This window comes from Rousettus aegyptiacus, unplaced genomic scaffold (assembly GCF_014176215.1).
Source record: "Rousettus aegyptiacus isolate mRouAeg1 unplaced genomic scaffold, mRouAeg1.p scaffold_m13_p_8, whole genome shotgun sequence".
NCBI classification, from domain to species: Eukaryota; Metazoa; Chordata; class Mammalia; order Chiroptera; family Pteropodidae; genus Rousettus; species Rousettus aegyptiacus.
The window spans coordinates 92898731-92915381 of NW_023416311.1; the positions used below are offsets into that span (position 1 = coordinate 92898731).

The 16651-nt window shown below is 40.8% G+C and overlaps 1 protein-coding gene across 5 annotated transcripts in view; it reads right to left on the reverse strand.

Annotated features, from left to right (window-relative positions):
* Window positions 1-3291: 3291 nt before the first annotated feature.
* Window positions 3292-16651, reverse strand: part of RAI14 (retinoic acid induced 14) — a 124933-nt gene continuing 111573 nt past the window's right edge. For 4 of the 5 annotated variants that reach the window (XM_036225838.1, XM_016142424.2, XM_016142426.2 and 1 more), the window contains 6 exons: window positions 14390-14444; window positions 11954-12072; window positions 9750-11288; window positions 8423-8572; window positions 5822-5887; window positions 3292-5220 (listed from right to left, as the gene is read on the reverse strand). In XM_036225838.1, coding sequence (XP_036081731.1) covers window positions 5143-5220; window positions 5822-5887; window positions 8423-8572; window positions 9750-11288; window positions 11954-12072; window positions 14390-14444 — 2007 coding nt within the window. In that variant the 3' untranslated portion in view covers window positions 3292-5142. The remainder of the gene's footprint in view (window positions 5221-5821; window positions 5888-8422; window positions 8573-9749; window positions 11289-11953; window positions 12073-14389; window positions 14445-16651) is intronic. The other variant, XM_036225837.1, reaches the window with a different exon arrangement.

Here is a 16651-nt window from a genome sequence, read left to right on the forward strand (position 1 = left end):
AGCAAATATGATGATCTCCAGATTATTTCAACCCCAGGAACTGTGAAATTTAAGAACAAGAAAATCCCAATAAACTTTCTCTTAGATTGTGTTATTTCTTAAAACACAATTTCCGGCCTCTCAAGACACGTTTTGTGTTGGGTCGTAACCTCCTTTTGAGGTTTCCTGAGTGTAATCTGAAGCTGACCCCATACTTGGAGGGTAAGAGAGACCACAGAAAAAGGCAGACCACTCCAGATTGGTAGGTGGTGCGTTTAACAAGCAAGGGAACTTATGAAGCTTGTTTTGGGCAACTGCAAGATGAGCAGATTTCTACACCCACCCACCAAATCTTAAGTTTATGTAGAGGTCTTACCTGGTTTCAGTAACACACACAAGAGGATTTAGTCACGTACCCAGTTCAGATAGTCTTATCACCACATTTCTATCTCAAGGCTATATCCTTGGAGCAGCTTCTGGGAACAGGAAAGGCAAGCAGAGCACACATTCGAAAGCACAGAGTACAGGGTGAGGAGGCTCCGATTGCCCAAGTCTAGCTCAAGGGTCACACTGGTGGGCACATCTTAATGACTTCCTCCAACAGCTAGATGCTTCATTTCTGAGCTCCCACAGTATCCTCTCCACAATATCATGACATTCACAACTATATTAACACTTTGCTTAGCTGTGAGTTTCTCACACCCCATGCATCTGTTCATTCACCCACAAATACCTATTGAATACCTACTATGGGCCTGATACTGTTCTAAGTATTTGGGAAGCAATAGTGAACAAATAGACTAAGATTCTGTTCTCCTAGAGCATTTATTCTACTAGGTAAAGAAAAACATGGGAGCTAATACAAAGCAATATCTCCCCAAGTTAGAAAAAGGCACATGCTTTAGGGAATAGGCAGCAGCTTATGTGAATTAGGAAAAAGCCTCTTCCTTCAGTTAGACTTAGACCCCTACTAAGGGATATAGCTTTGGGAACAGGGGTAAGCTGGATTTCAGGGCTCCCTCTCCCCTTCGGTTGGGTGAACCACCTTACCTTAAGTAACAAATTATATGGAGAAAAATAAAGTCAGATAAGAGATACAGAAAGTGATATGGGGTGGTGGGGGGAGGTGCTAGCTTACCTGGTGTAGTTAAGGAAGGCCTCTCTGATAAGGTGGCATTGAAGAGACCTCAGAGAAATAAGGGAGCAATTCATGTAAATGTCTAGAAGAGCATTGTTAACAGCAAGTGTAAAGGCCCTAAGGCAGGAGCAGTTTAATGAATTCAAGGAACAGCAAAAGGGCAGTTAAGAATGAGGACAGGAGAATAGGTCAGCAGGGCATCAGGTAAGCAGAAGAGCAAGGCATACAGGGCCTTAAAGGCAATCCATCCATCTAAATATTCATCCACCCACCCAGTGAATACGGAAATACCTCCTAGGTGGCAGGATCTGTTTGATCAGCTGTGAGCACCTCGTGAGCAAGAGCGTTGTGTTCACCATTGAGCCTTTAGCATTCGGCACAGTGCCTGGCTTACTGTCAGTGTTCAGTAAAGTTTAATGAACTGAGTTGTCTTCAGAAATCTCCCTTAGCAGAGATGCTGGCCTCTCAGTGTGTATATCAGTGTCCTCCTGCTGCTTTAATAAGTCACCACAAACTTATTGGCTTAACACAAATTTATTATCTCATGGTTCAGGAGATCGGAAGTCTGCAATGGCTGTCATTGGGCTAGAGACAAAAGTGTCAGTGAGTCCAGTTCCTTGTAGAGAATCTCAGGGAGAGCTATGTTTTCTTGCCTTTCCCAGCTTCTACACTCCACCTGCATTCCCTGGTTCATGGCCTCTTCTTCTACCTTAAGAACCAGCAGCGTATCATTTTAAAAATTGACTCCTTCCTCTTTGAAACACCCTTTGGAATGATTACATCAGGCCTGCCTGCATTACCCAGAGTAATCTAATTTTAAGGTCAGCTGATTAAGAACCTTGATTCTATCTGCAAACTTAATTCCCCTTTGCCATATAACATGAATCATTCACAGATTCTCAGAATTAGGACATGGACCTTGGGGGTCTGATATTCTGCCTACCAGAGTGTTTAACCTGACTTAAATACATAGGATTAAAAACATCTGGAGGTGACACATAGGGAGCCCTTACTACCCATCTCTTCTCCTGGCTGTTAAAATCTTACATTATCTGGCTGTGTTCTGCTCCTTTCTCCGACACATCCTCCATTTATAATCAAGTGCACCCAGTCCCAGTTATTCCCATTTTAGGGTCTGATTTATAATAAATGAGCATAAATATCTCTTTTCTTCTCTTGCACTCATCTCCATTTCTTGGGGATATACACCTCCAAGGAGCATTTCCATCTGCTGGAACCCACACTGATTGCTCTTTCAACCAGCTCCTATGGCCCACTTATGGCAACCATCACAGTGGAGCTCTTATCCTTTGTTTCACAAATATACTGTACACTCCTATAATGCTTGACAGTTCTCAGCCCTGAGCTGGTGAAGAGAAACTGCTACTCTGCAAATGCCTGGGTCTGCTGCTTTTTCCAGCTCTCTCTTTCCCCTGCAGGCTGCCTGTTAACTTTGCTCCAAAAGCATCTCTGATGAATAGTTTCTGCTGCCGTCAGCACCCAACATGCCACGGTTGTGCCCCATGCAAAACGCTGTGCTTCAACATGTTCTGGAAGCATTTTCCCCACACAGCGTATCGTGTGTTTATCTTAAGATGGGTGAATTTAATTATTAAAAGCTTTAGAGTCTGTGTAGGTTTATGTAAGAGAAACAAATTGATGACTCTCAACCAATGTGTAAAGGCCATTCTTTCTCACCGTAATGATGCATAGACTATTCTACTTTTTTCTCTGCATTTTTGTGTCACGTGATGGAAGCTAGTGTGAGAATAGGACATTTGGAAATTATCCAAACAATCCTCACATGTATGCATAAAGACATTTACAGATAGGACAGTCATCACATCCTTGTTAGTGCTGTGAAATACTAGATGCAGATTAAATGCCTATTGATGAGGAACTGATCAAGTAAAATACAGCACAATCATACTATGAAATATTATGCAACACTTAAAAATAATGAGATGTGTATGCTGACAGAGAATAGTCACTAAGATATTTGACGTGGAAAAGTATGGTCCAGAGGAGTATATAAAATATGCTTCTATATTTAAAGAGGAAAGTAAAATATATAGGCACAGGCTGTCTCAGGTCACTCAAGAAACTTAATAGCTGTTGCCTGTGGGGAGTCAAACTAAGGGTTGAGAGTAGCACCAAAAGATCAACAGCAGTGATGCAAAATGAAACAAAAGTTTATTTTTTATTTTTTGCAATACCTTCCGTAAATTACAAAGGCAAAATGCTAAACTACAGCATATAACTTTTCAATATTTAACCGGAGTACTTATAATAAATATGCATCCTGAAACAAGATAAAAGGCTACAATTTGTCAAGCATCCTACAAAATTTCTCAAGTTTTATACTCTGCAGCATTTCTGTGTGGGGGCAGGAGGGGGTTGTTTTGTATTTTCTTAAGTGCTGTGACAAAAAGTCCTTTCACATTTCTTTGGAGCATTTTCAAAATTACTTAACTATAAACAACTTAAGAAAAGTAACACCAAGCTTGAGAGCCATTTTTGCTTTGCTGTCCCTGGTCCTCATCCAATACTGATGAACATGTCATCCAATACAGTCAAGCACCCTCTGAGCCCAGGCAGCCCCATGGTACATGGGCCCTGTCAGAGCAGGCCAATACTCAATTATATACATTGGAGATTTCTGTATTCTGTTTATATCCTTCAATAAGATCAATGCTGCAAGGGAAGCTGCAAGCAAGTCAGAAACATTTTTAACCTAAAAGAAAGTAAACAGAAATATTTTCCCCCAAGACCTTCGCTATGCCCCATAATGTGCATATCAGGATTTTTTGTTTCAAAATTTTTAGTTTGAAAAATGGTTGGTATTAACAGTCCTTCCAGAGATAATTTACTACGAGAACTGGTAGAGAGCCAGGACACTCAAAATGATTCAATGGATAAAAAAGAGTATTTACTATATTAAGAAATGTGCTAACTTCTGAGGACACAATGGCAGAAATCTAGGGGTATTGGTGGCAGCTCATAATGAGTTTCGAATACATAACTATCTTTTGCTATAGCTGGAAACTTTGAGGAAAAAGTTATATTTTTCAAAAGGCTTAAGCATGGTTACCTAAAATATTCTGTTAATATAGTCTAATGCGAATTTCACTTATTTAGGAGTTTAGATATGAAAACATCTTTAAGAGCCAATAAAAATATTGTAGAAAAAAAAACACTTTTAAAAAATTGAGGTTAAGAACTATGAGGCATTTCTTTTGGCTGTAAACATGCAGTTTACTGTCCCTTGTTGAAACACAAATGTTTGGATTTCCTGAGCTTCATAGATAACAGCAGGAGGCAAGTTTGCATAGAAAATTTGCAATACATCAATGATTTACTTAAAAACTTTTAAGGACAATTTGCCATTGCTTTTAAGCTTCATATTTTAGTTAATAGTGCTCATCAAACGAAGACTGACAAGCAGGGCGATGAGATATTTAAGGCAGATGGGGAAAAAAGATGGAATTAGAGTTTTCGAATCCACAGGATATCATGATAAAGGGCCTTAAGCATGCACCGCATAACTAGTGCCATACCAATTCGGTTAGAAGTCAAATTATGTTTTGGAATTGGAAACCAAAAGGCAAAAAGAGCCCTCCTGTGTTGAACGGCATAGCCAGAGTGTAGGAGCCAAAGCAGCATTTACTACACGGAGGTGTCAACATATCACTCAGTGATGACGAGGCCACACAGCTGGCCAGGTACCGAGGAGGGTGCCCACCCACCAGCACCAGAGCCAGACTCCTGGGCATGGCTGATCCCAGCTCTGGAATCTGAAGGGATGACAGCACTGATCACCTCTGCTGCTTTAAAGTCTCTAAGCAGTTCTGAAGAGGACAGTCTTCTCCTGGGACCAGTCCTCAGAAAGAAGCCTTTAGAAGGGGAAGAAGCTATGCTAGGTCATGGTGCATACCATGACGAGAACAATGGCAGTGGTCGCCGACGACTCCAGATCTAACACAAAGATGGACAACAAGGGGCAGTGTTCTGCCAAGGAATCCACTCTACTTCTTCTGGGACTGGTTTTTACACATGGTAAGGATTTGCTTCAGTACTTTCTGGACATCTTCATCCATTTGGCCCTAGGAAATTCAAACAAAAGACTCTCGTTAGAACCTAAGTTCAGTCCTGGCACTGTCTCCCCGAGGGAATGAGACGGCTGGCTGGGATGAAGCCACTGGCTTTCCTCTAGATCTTCCAAAGGAATGTTAGCCCTATAGACTGCTACATTTCTATGAAGAACTGAGTCAAAGAGAGGGCTCTGCTTTTCCCTCTGGGGAATGATGAGGCTGGGTCTACCAGAACCCCCAACAAAGGGTTCCTGGAGTCTTGGTTGCAAATCCGAGCCCAGCTAGCCAAACCACCAATAGGGGTGACACAGCACTGATGGCTCTGACAATATTCACGTGCTTAGAAAAGAAAGCCTGGGCTCCTGCTTCTGATGGGGGGACAACAGCCACATCCTCCTTCATTTCTCAGTGAATGAGGAGGTGCTCTCAGTAAATAGCACAGGCCTTGTGACACAAAATCCAAAGCCAAGCAAAAGACATTTTGAAGCTTTCCAAAGTAAAGGATTCTCCTCAAATTCTCGTTGGTTCTAGGGGTTTAATGATGGGAGTTTGGGCCACATCTGCTACAGTATTTCTTTAGGATACCCAAGTACTTTGCGGGGTGTGACCATACCTGCACAGCATATAGAAGATGCATCCTGTAAACTGATATGACCTCCTGGTGTTGTTTCTTGCATTCCTAGAAAGAGATCATTTGGCTTTGTTAGAGCTTTAAAAAACAAAAACAAAATACTATGAGAAAGCTGTAGTCAAAATGATACCTGAGTGATTGCCTCCAAATGCTAGCATATAAAGCTTTAAAACTGTGGGCTCGCTGGCTTGTATATTTCTGATAACCTGTCAATATCCTTAGGGATACTGGTATGTCAACTCTCAAAAATTCATGTAAAGCCACTATGGAAAACAGTATGGAGGTTCCTCAAAAAACTAAGAATTGATCTACCATATGATCCAGTAATCCCTCTCCTGGGTATTTACCCCAAAGATTTGAAAAACCCATATCTGAAAAGATATTTGCACACCAATGTTCACAGCAGCATTATTCACAGTGGCCAGGACATGGAAGCAACCAAAATGTCCTATGACAGATGATTGGAATATTACTCAGCCATAAGAAGAGATGAAATACTGCCATTTGTGACAACATGGATGGACCTCGAGATAATCATGCTTAGCGAAATAAGCCAGACGGAAAAAGTTGAAAATCGCATATCGCTTATACGTGGGATATAAACCTAAAAGCGACAAATGAGCAGGGCAAACAAGCAGAGACTCATGGACATGGACTATAGGCTAGTGGCTACCAGAGGACTATAGACTAGTGGTTACTAATGGGGTGGGGGAGTAGGGGATAGGTAGACGGGGTAAAGGGGATCAAATATAGGGAGGTACGGGGAAAGTGAAGTGGGTAAATGACTTGTTCCCCCTCCTTCCAGCCACTGACTCTCATGGTCACGGCCCTGCTTCTGTCGTTACCTCTGAAACCTCAACCAGAAGCATTCCGCTTTCTGACCACCATCTCCTATCCTCCCGGCAGCCCTGGTTTAGGCTTCCTCTGCCTCCTGTTGTCATTCTTCAGCCCCATCGGACACCTTGCTCGTCATTCGCTTCTCCAGCAGGCAGCCTACTGCAGTCCAGATTCCGCTCTGCCGCTCCACTGCAACTGTTCTCACCAAGGCTACGAAGAGCCACCTACATGCCACATCTCAATCCTTGCTGCCTCCTACTCCTCCCTTGGAGACTTGGGACAAGCATCACATCCTGCAGGGAGCCTCTCAAGACTCACCCAGACTGAGTAAGCACATTTCCTCTGCCCACAGCATATTGGGCATCTCTCTATCAATGGCTGCTCACCACATCAAGAATAAGGCAAGCCATTATGTTACATACAAATTCTGTGAGGGCAGGGACTGTGTCTTAGTCATTTTTATGTCATCAACACCTTGTACAAAACTGATACAGAGGAACTTGTTAAACACATTCTTGAATACTGCAAGAATGACTATGTAAACCATTAGTACTTTATCTACAAGTCTGTGATATCCTCTTCATCAGAGAAAGTGACCTGTAAAACCCAGTAAGGAGCATCTTCTTCTCCCCTGATTATTCCTCCACTGCTAGAGCTGGGAACACAGCAAAGCTAGTTTTGTACATTGTGGCCATCCACAGTTGGGACTGCAGAAACCTAAATTTGTGAGTACTGAAGAAATCATAAAATCCAGCTTCTGTTTGTACATGAAGCTAGAGATAGCCCAGGACAGACTAACCGTTGACTTCATGTGGAAAATGTAACATACCCTTGTCAACATACCCTTAACAGAGATCATGGTAGGCTAGATGAGGACCCTCCAAAGATGTCCTCATCCTAACCCTCAGAACCTGTGAATGCAGATGTGATTACGAATTTTGAGATTGAGAGAAAGATGATTCTGATCATCCAAGTGTGCCTTATATGTATTCACAAGGGTCCTTAAAAGAGAGAAGCAAGGTCAAAGGTGAGAGGAGATAGGAGGACAGAACTGGAGGTTGGAGTGTGTGCTTTGAAGATGAAGGTAGGAGCCATGAGCCAAGGGATTCAGGTAGCCTCTAAAAGCAAGAAGAGGCAAGAAAATAGATTCTCCCCTAGAGCTCTAGAGGGAACCAGTCTTGACGACATCTTGAGTTTGGCAAAACTGATTTTGGACTTACAATCTCCAGAACTTTAAGATAATAAATTTGTGTTACTTTAAACCAAGTTTGTGCTGATCTGTTAAACCATTCATAGGAAATTAATACAGATATGAAAAGAACTTTCCTGGATGAAACACTCAGAGGGGCCAAGAATCAGCTTGTCACAGAGACATAACTGCCAGATATCCTGGCTTCTGATAAGAAAAAGTTCTCGCCACTGTCAGAAACGGTGACGACTGGTGCAGAAAAACGGAGGTAGGGTAAAAACTTAGTGGACGAGTGAACAGGAAGCCTACTCTGCTGTCCTGCCCACTCCTCCTTCTCAGAGATACATCTAATCCAACTCATGGCAGATAACGACTGGAAGTTCTACTAGTTCCTTCAGTTGCCCTCCCCAAAGAAGTCTTCAGTTGCTCACTGAAGTACAATAGTCCTTTGGGCTGGGAATCTGTCTGTGCACTCCTACCCGCCCTACCAGTGGAGCGGGCATGTAATCTGCCACCCCCTCCGCCCCAACCCAGGCCCCAGAAACAAGTCCACTCACAGCCAGCTGGTTCTGCAGCTGTCTGACCTGCTGCTGCAGCCCTTCCAGCTGCTGACTCTGCCTCTTGGAGGAGCTCGCCGAGTAGGAGAGCTGCGAGAGGCTGTTCAGGGCCTCCTTCAGCTTGGTGACTTCCTTCGACATCTCATTTATCTAGAGAGGAAGGGAAACCGTATCAGTAGGTAAGAACATGCCTGCAGAAGCAGAAGTCCGGGTATCCCTAAGCTTTGAACATGGCTTCTATTGGCCTCTGAGATTGGAGACTTTGGAAAAATTCCTTTTTTATATTTTAGGAAAACCCATAAAATGAAACAGATAAAATCAGATAAACCAACGAAGCTTTCCAAGGCCACTATACTCAGACGAGGGCCCCAGATTAAACATTGTGTTTTGATGCATGAAGGTAACAGAAGCCATGGCACTGATTTCCCTTTTCACCCTTAAAAGGGGTTAGTGTCGAAAGAATGAATCGGAAATTGGATTTTAGGCATTCTTTTTAGGAGACAGCTATATCTTATTCAACATTGTTGACATAGGCGATTGGAATAAATTCTAGGAATCCTGACATCTCTGGACATTTTGCTTTAAAAGTAAACACAACTCCCCCCTCCACCTCCCAAAGCCCTGCTTCCTCGGCTTTGGAAGGTCTTTTGAAAGATTCATCATAATAAAGGATAAATAGTGCTCTAGTTGATGCTGTTCAGAACATATGACCCAGGGGACCTGGATGCAGACTTGGGCACAGAACTATCCCCCACTCTCCTCTTAGCCTTCCCGCTTCCTCCACGCCACACTCAGCCCACCTCTGATCACCCGCGGCACACGTTCCTCCCTTCCCCTCCTGTACCCCTTTGAAAATGAGGGCCAAGGAGAGCAGTTTTTGTACTGACTCAAGGAAAAGCTCATGGAGCTTAGGGAAGATTAAGTCTGGGAGCACTTGGGTTTACATATGACGGAGGAATCCGTCTGGACTCCAAAAGAGCTGAAGTTCACGATTGGCCACAAACACTTTTCACTTTGTGGGCTCACTTCTGACCCCTGACACTTGGCAGGCTTCTGTGAAATAATTTCTAAAGGAAAAATATGCACAACATATGTGAAAATGCTTGAGGATAAGGGAAATGGTAGATCAGTGTTTCGTTTTGTTTTTTAAATAAATGTCCAACCTATATTCTAATGTGGCTTTTGGGACAGATGGAGTCATGTATGGAGCTTCTGAGCATTCACAACAGGTCAGTGCTAACAAACGCTAAAAGTACTAACTATACTGAAGGTTGAAAGGCCTGGGGCTTACTAGTTAGAATATCAGCAGCTACAGAATCTCACCAACCTTCTTGTCTTTATCCTCCTCCAGTTTTGAAGAGCTCTCTGAACATCTCTTCATCTCTGCAAGGTCTTCCTGAGCGTGCTGGAATTTTTGCACAAGTTCATTTACTTCTTGCTCTTTGGATTTCAAGAGAGTCTGAACAGTTTCCCTTTCCCTTTTCATCTGTGAGGCTTCACTTCTAATCTGGGCAACCTCTGAATAGGCCTTCTCTTTCTCTTTCACGGAATCCTTTAATTTCGATGCCAAGGCACTCACTTCACTTTCTAAAGCCGACTGGAGCTTTTCATAGGCAGACCTGGGCACCATCGCCTCGGTCATTGCAGCCTTCTCTTCAACAAGCTGTTTCTCTAGTTTGGCCACTTCTACTTCCTTGCTGGCAAGGTGCTCTTTAAGACCGCTGATTTTTCCCTCCATCTCTTTGGCGGTCGTCCGCAGCGTGGTTATCACCTGCAAATGTTCTGTGATGGAGACAGAGTTCTCTTTCTGGGCATCTACCAGTTGTTTGAGTTGAGTCAACTCATTTAACACTTTGGAGTACTGAGACTTCATTTCGGACAGTGCCTCTTCTGCCTTAGCCCTGGATACGTTTGTTACTTGCATCAGTTTTTCATGCTCTGCTTTATGGATATATTCAGCGGTTATGTCTTCTAGAGATTTCCTCTTCCTATAATCCTCCAGCTCAGCCTGGGCTTCTTTGTACAGCTGGGACAGCTCGCTCACCTGTTTGTTGAGTTCATCTATCATCCTGTTCATGGCCTCTTTCATGTCCCCGGCTTCATCACCAGCCTCCTGTGTCATCTGACTTTTTAGTGTATCTTTTAATTTCATGATTTCTTCTTGGGCCTCTTGGTATTTCTCGAACAAAAATGCTTTCTCCTTATTCATATTCTCAATAACAGAGCAATACGAACTTTTCATTTCCTCATACTCTTCCACGGGTGGCTTGATTACCACACCTGTCTCCCTCTCTACAAGTTTTTCCTCTAACTCTCTCACTTTCTCTTTATTCCTTTCACTTTCTTCTAATGCATTCTGGAGATCCCGCTTGAGTGCACCTACTTCCTCCTCAGTGATCCTTAGCTCGTGGAGATGTGAATAACTATCCACGCTCTCAGGTGATACGAGGCCCAGTTTCATCTGCTTCTGCACACTAAGGACTTCTTTCATGGCCTCCTCGTACTTGCTCTGAGTTTCTTTAAGCTTCTGGCTGAGGTCGGAGCCGTTCTCAGAAATCTCGGCATTGTTCGATAAGCACACCGACTCTATCCTCCTGGACTGCAGCTCGGCCTCCAGCTGTTTCCTCTCCGCTTCCGAGCTCTCCAATCTCTTCTGCACGTCTTGCAAAATCTCCTGGAGTTGCTGAATTCTGACATCACCATCAATAGTGGATTTACCCACGGAATGTGTTAAGACAGATGGAGAGGACTTGGAGTCCGGGGGAGAGGGTTCACTAGGTCTGCCCAGCGGCAGGGCCAAGTCAGTGTGAGTAGAATGGTAAGAGTCGAAGCTCAGGTCAGCTTCTGCCTCCCTGGGTGTTTTGGCCTGGGAGAAAGGCAAGAACGAACGGCACCAAAGGTGCGGTTAGGTGAGCACACAACTGGAGTGCGAACAAATCCCGACCTTACGTGTGGAAGAGCAGTGCGATCATTTTGCACAGGCACGTTAGCCTCACGAAAAAATGTGATCTGTGACATGAGAATCGGATTAACCACACTAAGCCTATTCTATTCTCTATCCAAACAGATTTTTTTGTGCCACTTAAAATATACTAGATTTGTTTTGGCTGTAAAGCCACTGACTCAAATTTCTCCTTTATTTCTCATACTATTCTAGTTGCCGAGAGGGACAATGGGCTTAATACAGCTATTTCTTATCAATTTCTTAAATTTTCTAAATGAGCAACTTTACTAAATGGCTCATCACATCTATGAATATACATACACATATAATTTGTCATATTATATACATATACTATCTTTATAATTATATATAATTTACCAATTTATCAACTTACAGAAATAGGGCTAACAAATAACTCTCTCAAGAAACAAATAATGTGAAACTATAAAATGCTTAAGGCTAACTGTATTTAAAAAAGAAGAAGAAACTAATGTAGACGTTTAAAACAAAATATCGTCTGACTAACCCTGGAAAACCCAGTAGCTTGACTCTACAGAACAGTCTGTGGTAGCCATCTATTTACCTACCTGTAATTTATCTTGTAATTCCTTATTGTGTAAGGTAAGAGAAGCAACTTTCGCTTGCAACAGGACAAGAATATCTTGTTGGTCAGCTTCAGAACTTATATCCAATAAGCTATCAGCACCTTAGAAAAGAGAAAGGCAATTTAAAATAATACTTAAAAATTAGACTGTTTCTCTGACCTCTACCAAATTCCCTTTCTGCTCGATCCAGTTCTTCTTCCTAGTCCTGACTGTGAATGAAAGCCCCGCCAGGTGGATAAATGAACAGCAACTCTCAGGTGCTGGGGGTTCCTTACCGGGATATTCATTCCTAGCACAAATCTATATGCCTAGATGCGCAGATCATCTGAAAAATGATGGATTTGGTCATACATTTTTCATTCACTTGATTAAGTGTCATACTTTGGTTATTTATTTATTTTATTCCTCCTATGCCTAATAAGTCCCATTCTGTGACTCTTTTTAGAAATATCTCCAGAATTTGGTTTACTTCTTATCCCCACCACCATTACACTAGTTCAAACTTTATCCCCAAACTGCAAAAGGCTTCCTAACAAATCTCTATCTCTCTCCTCTCCCTAGTAAAAATGTAGCCTACACACCACTGTCAGACTAATCTTCCTAAAACATGCTTTGATAGGGTCATTCCTTTGGTTCAAGTACTTTAATTGCTCTCCAAAAATATTCTCCAAATTCCTTTATCTGGATTAGGGCCTCTATGATCTGGCCCTAATCTACCGTTTCAGGTTTATGACTCGTGAGGTCTTTCTCTAGTATCCCATATTCCTCAGATTCAATGTGTCCATCATACCCTCTATAGTCTCAACACAAAGCTGCGTCTTTAATTCTTCACCATAGAACTGCCCTCACAGCATTTCTTTGGCTACCTAACTCTTAGGCATCTTTCAAGGCCCACATCAAACTTGGCCTCCTCCTTATAGCATTTGCTGACCACCCTGGTATGCAATGGTCTGCTCTGAATCCCACTGTAAACACTGTTGGTAAACCACAAATTTTTGACATCCTGCTGATTATGATGCTGAAATAGCATTCAAAGCAATGCTACTCAAAGTGCTCACTGATCGAGACAAGAAACTTGCTCCAGAATGTAATTCAGAGTACTGCTTCCTTCATCCAGAAAGCCTTCTTATGAAAAAAAAAAAATGTCATCTGGACAAAACCATGTGCTTAGTGATACAGCAGGATGACCTTCTGGTACAAGCTCCTTACTGACAACAGTTTACAGACTACATTCTGAAAAAAAACTGATCTAAATTTTATTTTCTCACAGCCATTTAATATGAAAATGAAAGCTTTCATCTTAATTTGGAAGGATGCAAAATGACATTTCTTCATAGAAACACTTTCTCCTGATGTCTCGTGCCTAAGCTACGGCTTTATGACATTAAGTCATGTGACGATGGAACCCATCAGATAATTGGGAGCATGACTGTCATTGCACCAGAAATTACTTCTAAGGTACAATGGATGGATCTTTAAGTAGCTAACGTAACAATTGTCCAGTTATATTAACACCAATCTTTGCCAGGAATTAGAAAGTTTAATATTTCTAAATTCTCTAAGTTAAAGGCTCCAACCACATGTGAAATGCTAAGACCAAGAAACTGAACTAGACCTTTGAAATAATCTACTCTGCAGTTTAAATTGATTCTTAGAGGGCAAATCCACAGGCTGGACTCTTAATACAAGGACTGAAACCCTGTCTTGGTGAAGACGACCCAATGGTGTGTGATTTCATTAATACTCTATCTTTACATGTGTCTATTTACATGCCAAAGTAGAAAAGTTAGCTCGTGGCAGCCAGGGGGTTGCTCAGTCGGCTCTCCCTCCAGGAAGAAAGCTGCCGCTCATCTCGAAGGGTTGCCGCCAGCTGAACACCTGACAACCTGGGGACCTGTCTCAAAATAGTGTTTTTAAATGCATATGATAGAATATACAGACTACAGTAATTTAAAAACTTATTTTGTAAGAGAACAAATAACGAGATCTGGCAGCAGGTCTAATGACTGCCATAACGTCTAGTAGAAATAGTGTAAACGATATTTCCAAGATATCTGCAATACCAGTAAAGTGATATGACATTACCTGTAAATTCTCTTGGTGTCAAAGTCACCGATCTGCTTATTACCACTGGGGTTTATTGCCTATATTCATAACTGAATGAAGTGCTAACATTTAGTGAGGGACAACGAAGACAGAGCTATATTTTTTTTCACATCCGGGCTCTTTCAAATCAAGGTGATGGCTCTTGAAGTGTAGAGAGCATCACCCGTGTGGTACCTGAAGTTCTGGGGCAGCACGCCAGGGCTCTCTGGCCTCCCTACATAGAGTGGCCCCGGTTGGCCCTTGTTCTCTCTCTAAGTGGACCTAGAATAGAGGCTGTTCGAAGGAACAAAAGCGAATGCCCTTTCATCTTACCCGCAGTACTGTCACTCCGTCTGTCTTTGTTTTCCCGTATAGAACTGATCTCAGCCTGCCGGGACACAAAAATGACTTAACAGATATTCCCGAATGTAACACTTCACAAAAGAATAAGGCAAATTTTCCTCCTTTCTGTTATCTTACTAGAAAAACAATTACAAAATCTCAGGAAAAGAAGATATTTTAAAATATAAGTGAATAAGAGTGACAATTATCTTCTAAGGTATAATTTCTAAAACGTTAGACATTCCAAAGGGTATATACTCATAATATTTTTCAGAAATTTCATTTAGTAAGTATAATACAAATTTATTTTAAGATGATAATAATGTTATGTAATAGCTAATTTAGTGACTATGTCTTAAAAGTTGAGATGGCAAATACTACTTTCATAATGAAATGTTAAATAGACGTTTTACCTAACTGGATGATACATTGATTAAAATAAACGAGAAGTGCTTTTAGATTTATCATTTTATAAATTAACTGCTATTAATAATTATTTGTATTTCTAAGAGAAATGGTAGTTAAGAAGATCTGTCAGAGAAGATAAAGGTAGTTTGATAAGAGAATAAAAATTCTTTTGGTCTTGGATTGAAAATCTGAAGATTTCCTCTAAACCTTTGTCCCCGAATATCTGTTAACATATTGCAAAATTTCTTGCAACTTCAAAGCCAGAGTCTTACTTCGAAAGGGAATATAGTCACTGGCCAGAAATTGCTATATTTCGTCTAGATGAGCCACAAACCGTGATAAGGGAGATAATTTTTCAGCAAAGGAACGTTTGTAAAGGCCTAGATGCTAAAAATAAAGTGGCTCATTTTTGGCAAGTGCTTATCTTTACAGAAAGCTATCTTTTCACTTTTAAAAACAGATGCTTATTTTTATTTTTTCAGCTGTATTAAGGTATAATGAACAGCTTCCATATAAAGTTTATAATTTGAGGGGTTCTGACAGATCTCTGTCCATGGAACCACCACTATAATATTTCCGCTGCCACTAAAAGTTTCCTTGTGCCTCATCATAGCCCAGCGCTGTCTGCCCTAGTCCCAGGCAACCACTATTCTTTCTTTTTTGCATTTTCTAGAATTCATACCAATGGAATGTCATGGGGTACGAATTTCTTTGTGTCTGGCTTTTTTCATGCAGCACGATGATTTTCAGCCTCATCTATAATGCTGCTTTATTCATTATCTGGACAAATCTTGTTATCTTTATCTATTCACTTCTTGAAGGACACATGCATTGCTTCCTAATTTGGGGATATTTGAGTAAAGTGGCTATAAACATTTGTGTATAAGAGTTTTTGGAGACATTTATTTTGATTTCTCTAGGGTAAACATCTATGAGTGGATGGCTAGCTCATGTGATAGACATATTTTGAATTTTTAGATAAATCCTCAAGGAACTTTTCAAAGTACATATTCACCAAGAATATGAGAATTCTAGTTCTTCCCCATCATCAACAATTGGTGTTTTTAATCTTTTTAAACCTAACCATTCTAAATGGTGTCACTTTATCATTCTATGTTTTTAAAGGAAATAAAAGTCCTTATATACTCTATTTCTGAAGATCACAATCTGTGATATTTTTCTTTGGAATGCATTGCTTCTTTTAAGCTGCAATCATATTAGAAGATATTAGGGTACTGATTGTAAAAGCATAACTTCCTTTCCTTTCCTCGCTTGCCCTGTATGGGTATTCATTTCAAGAGTTTATTAATAAAATCTAGTTTTTAAAGTGAAGGAAATGATAAGTTGATAGAATCTTTTTCAAATCAATGTTAAATCCAACTTAAAAGAAAATTTATCTTTAGTAATTCTTAGATGGAAAAGATAAATATATAATTAGACCATAAAATTTCACTTCAACATAAATTTTACTTTCCTCCCAAGGGTAATTTTTCTAGTGATTGTCAGGTTAAGAGATATTGAATTGAAATATCTTCCCATTCCTTAAAATACTTTCCAACCACAAATTCACAGAATCGGGTGGAATAAGACCTAATGGATTTCAAAAATTTCTAAAATAAATACATATTACTGTTATATTCAGGAAAAATTTAATTAAAATATGCAATTACTTTTCAGTAAGAAATCAGAGAATAACAAGAATTTCCATTTGATTGACATTATATCAAGAAGACCAGTTATCAAGTTAAGTTCTTATCTTTGTCCTTTTTATTAAATGAAGAAATTATTAGTTAATGAATGTAATTTATTCACTGTATTCTTTGGTATGGGGTCCATGCCAGGAAA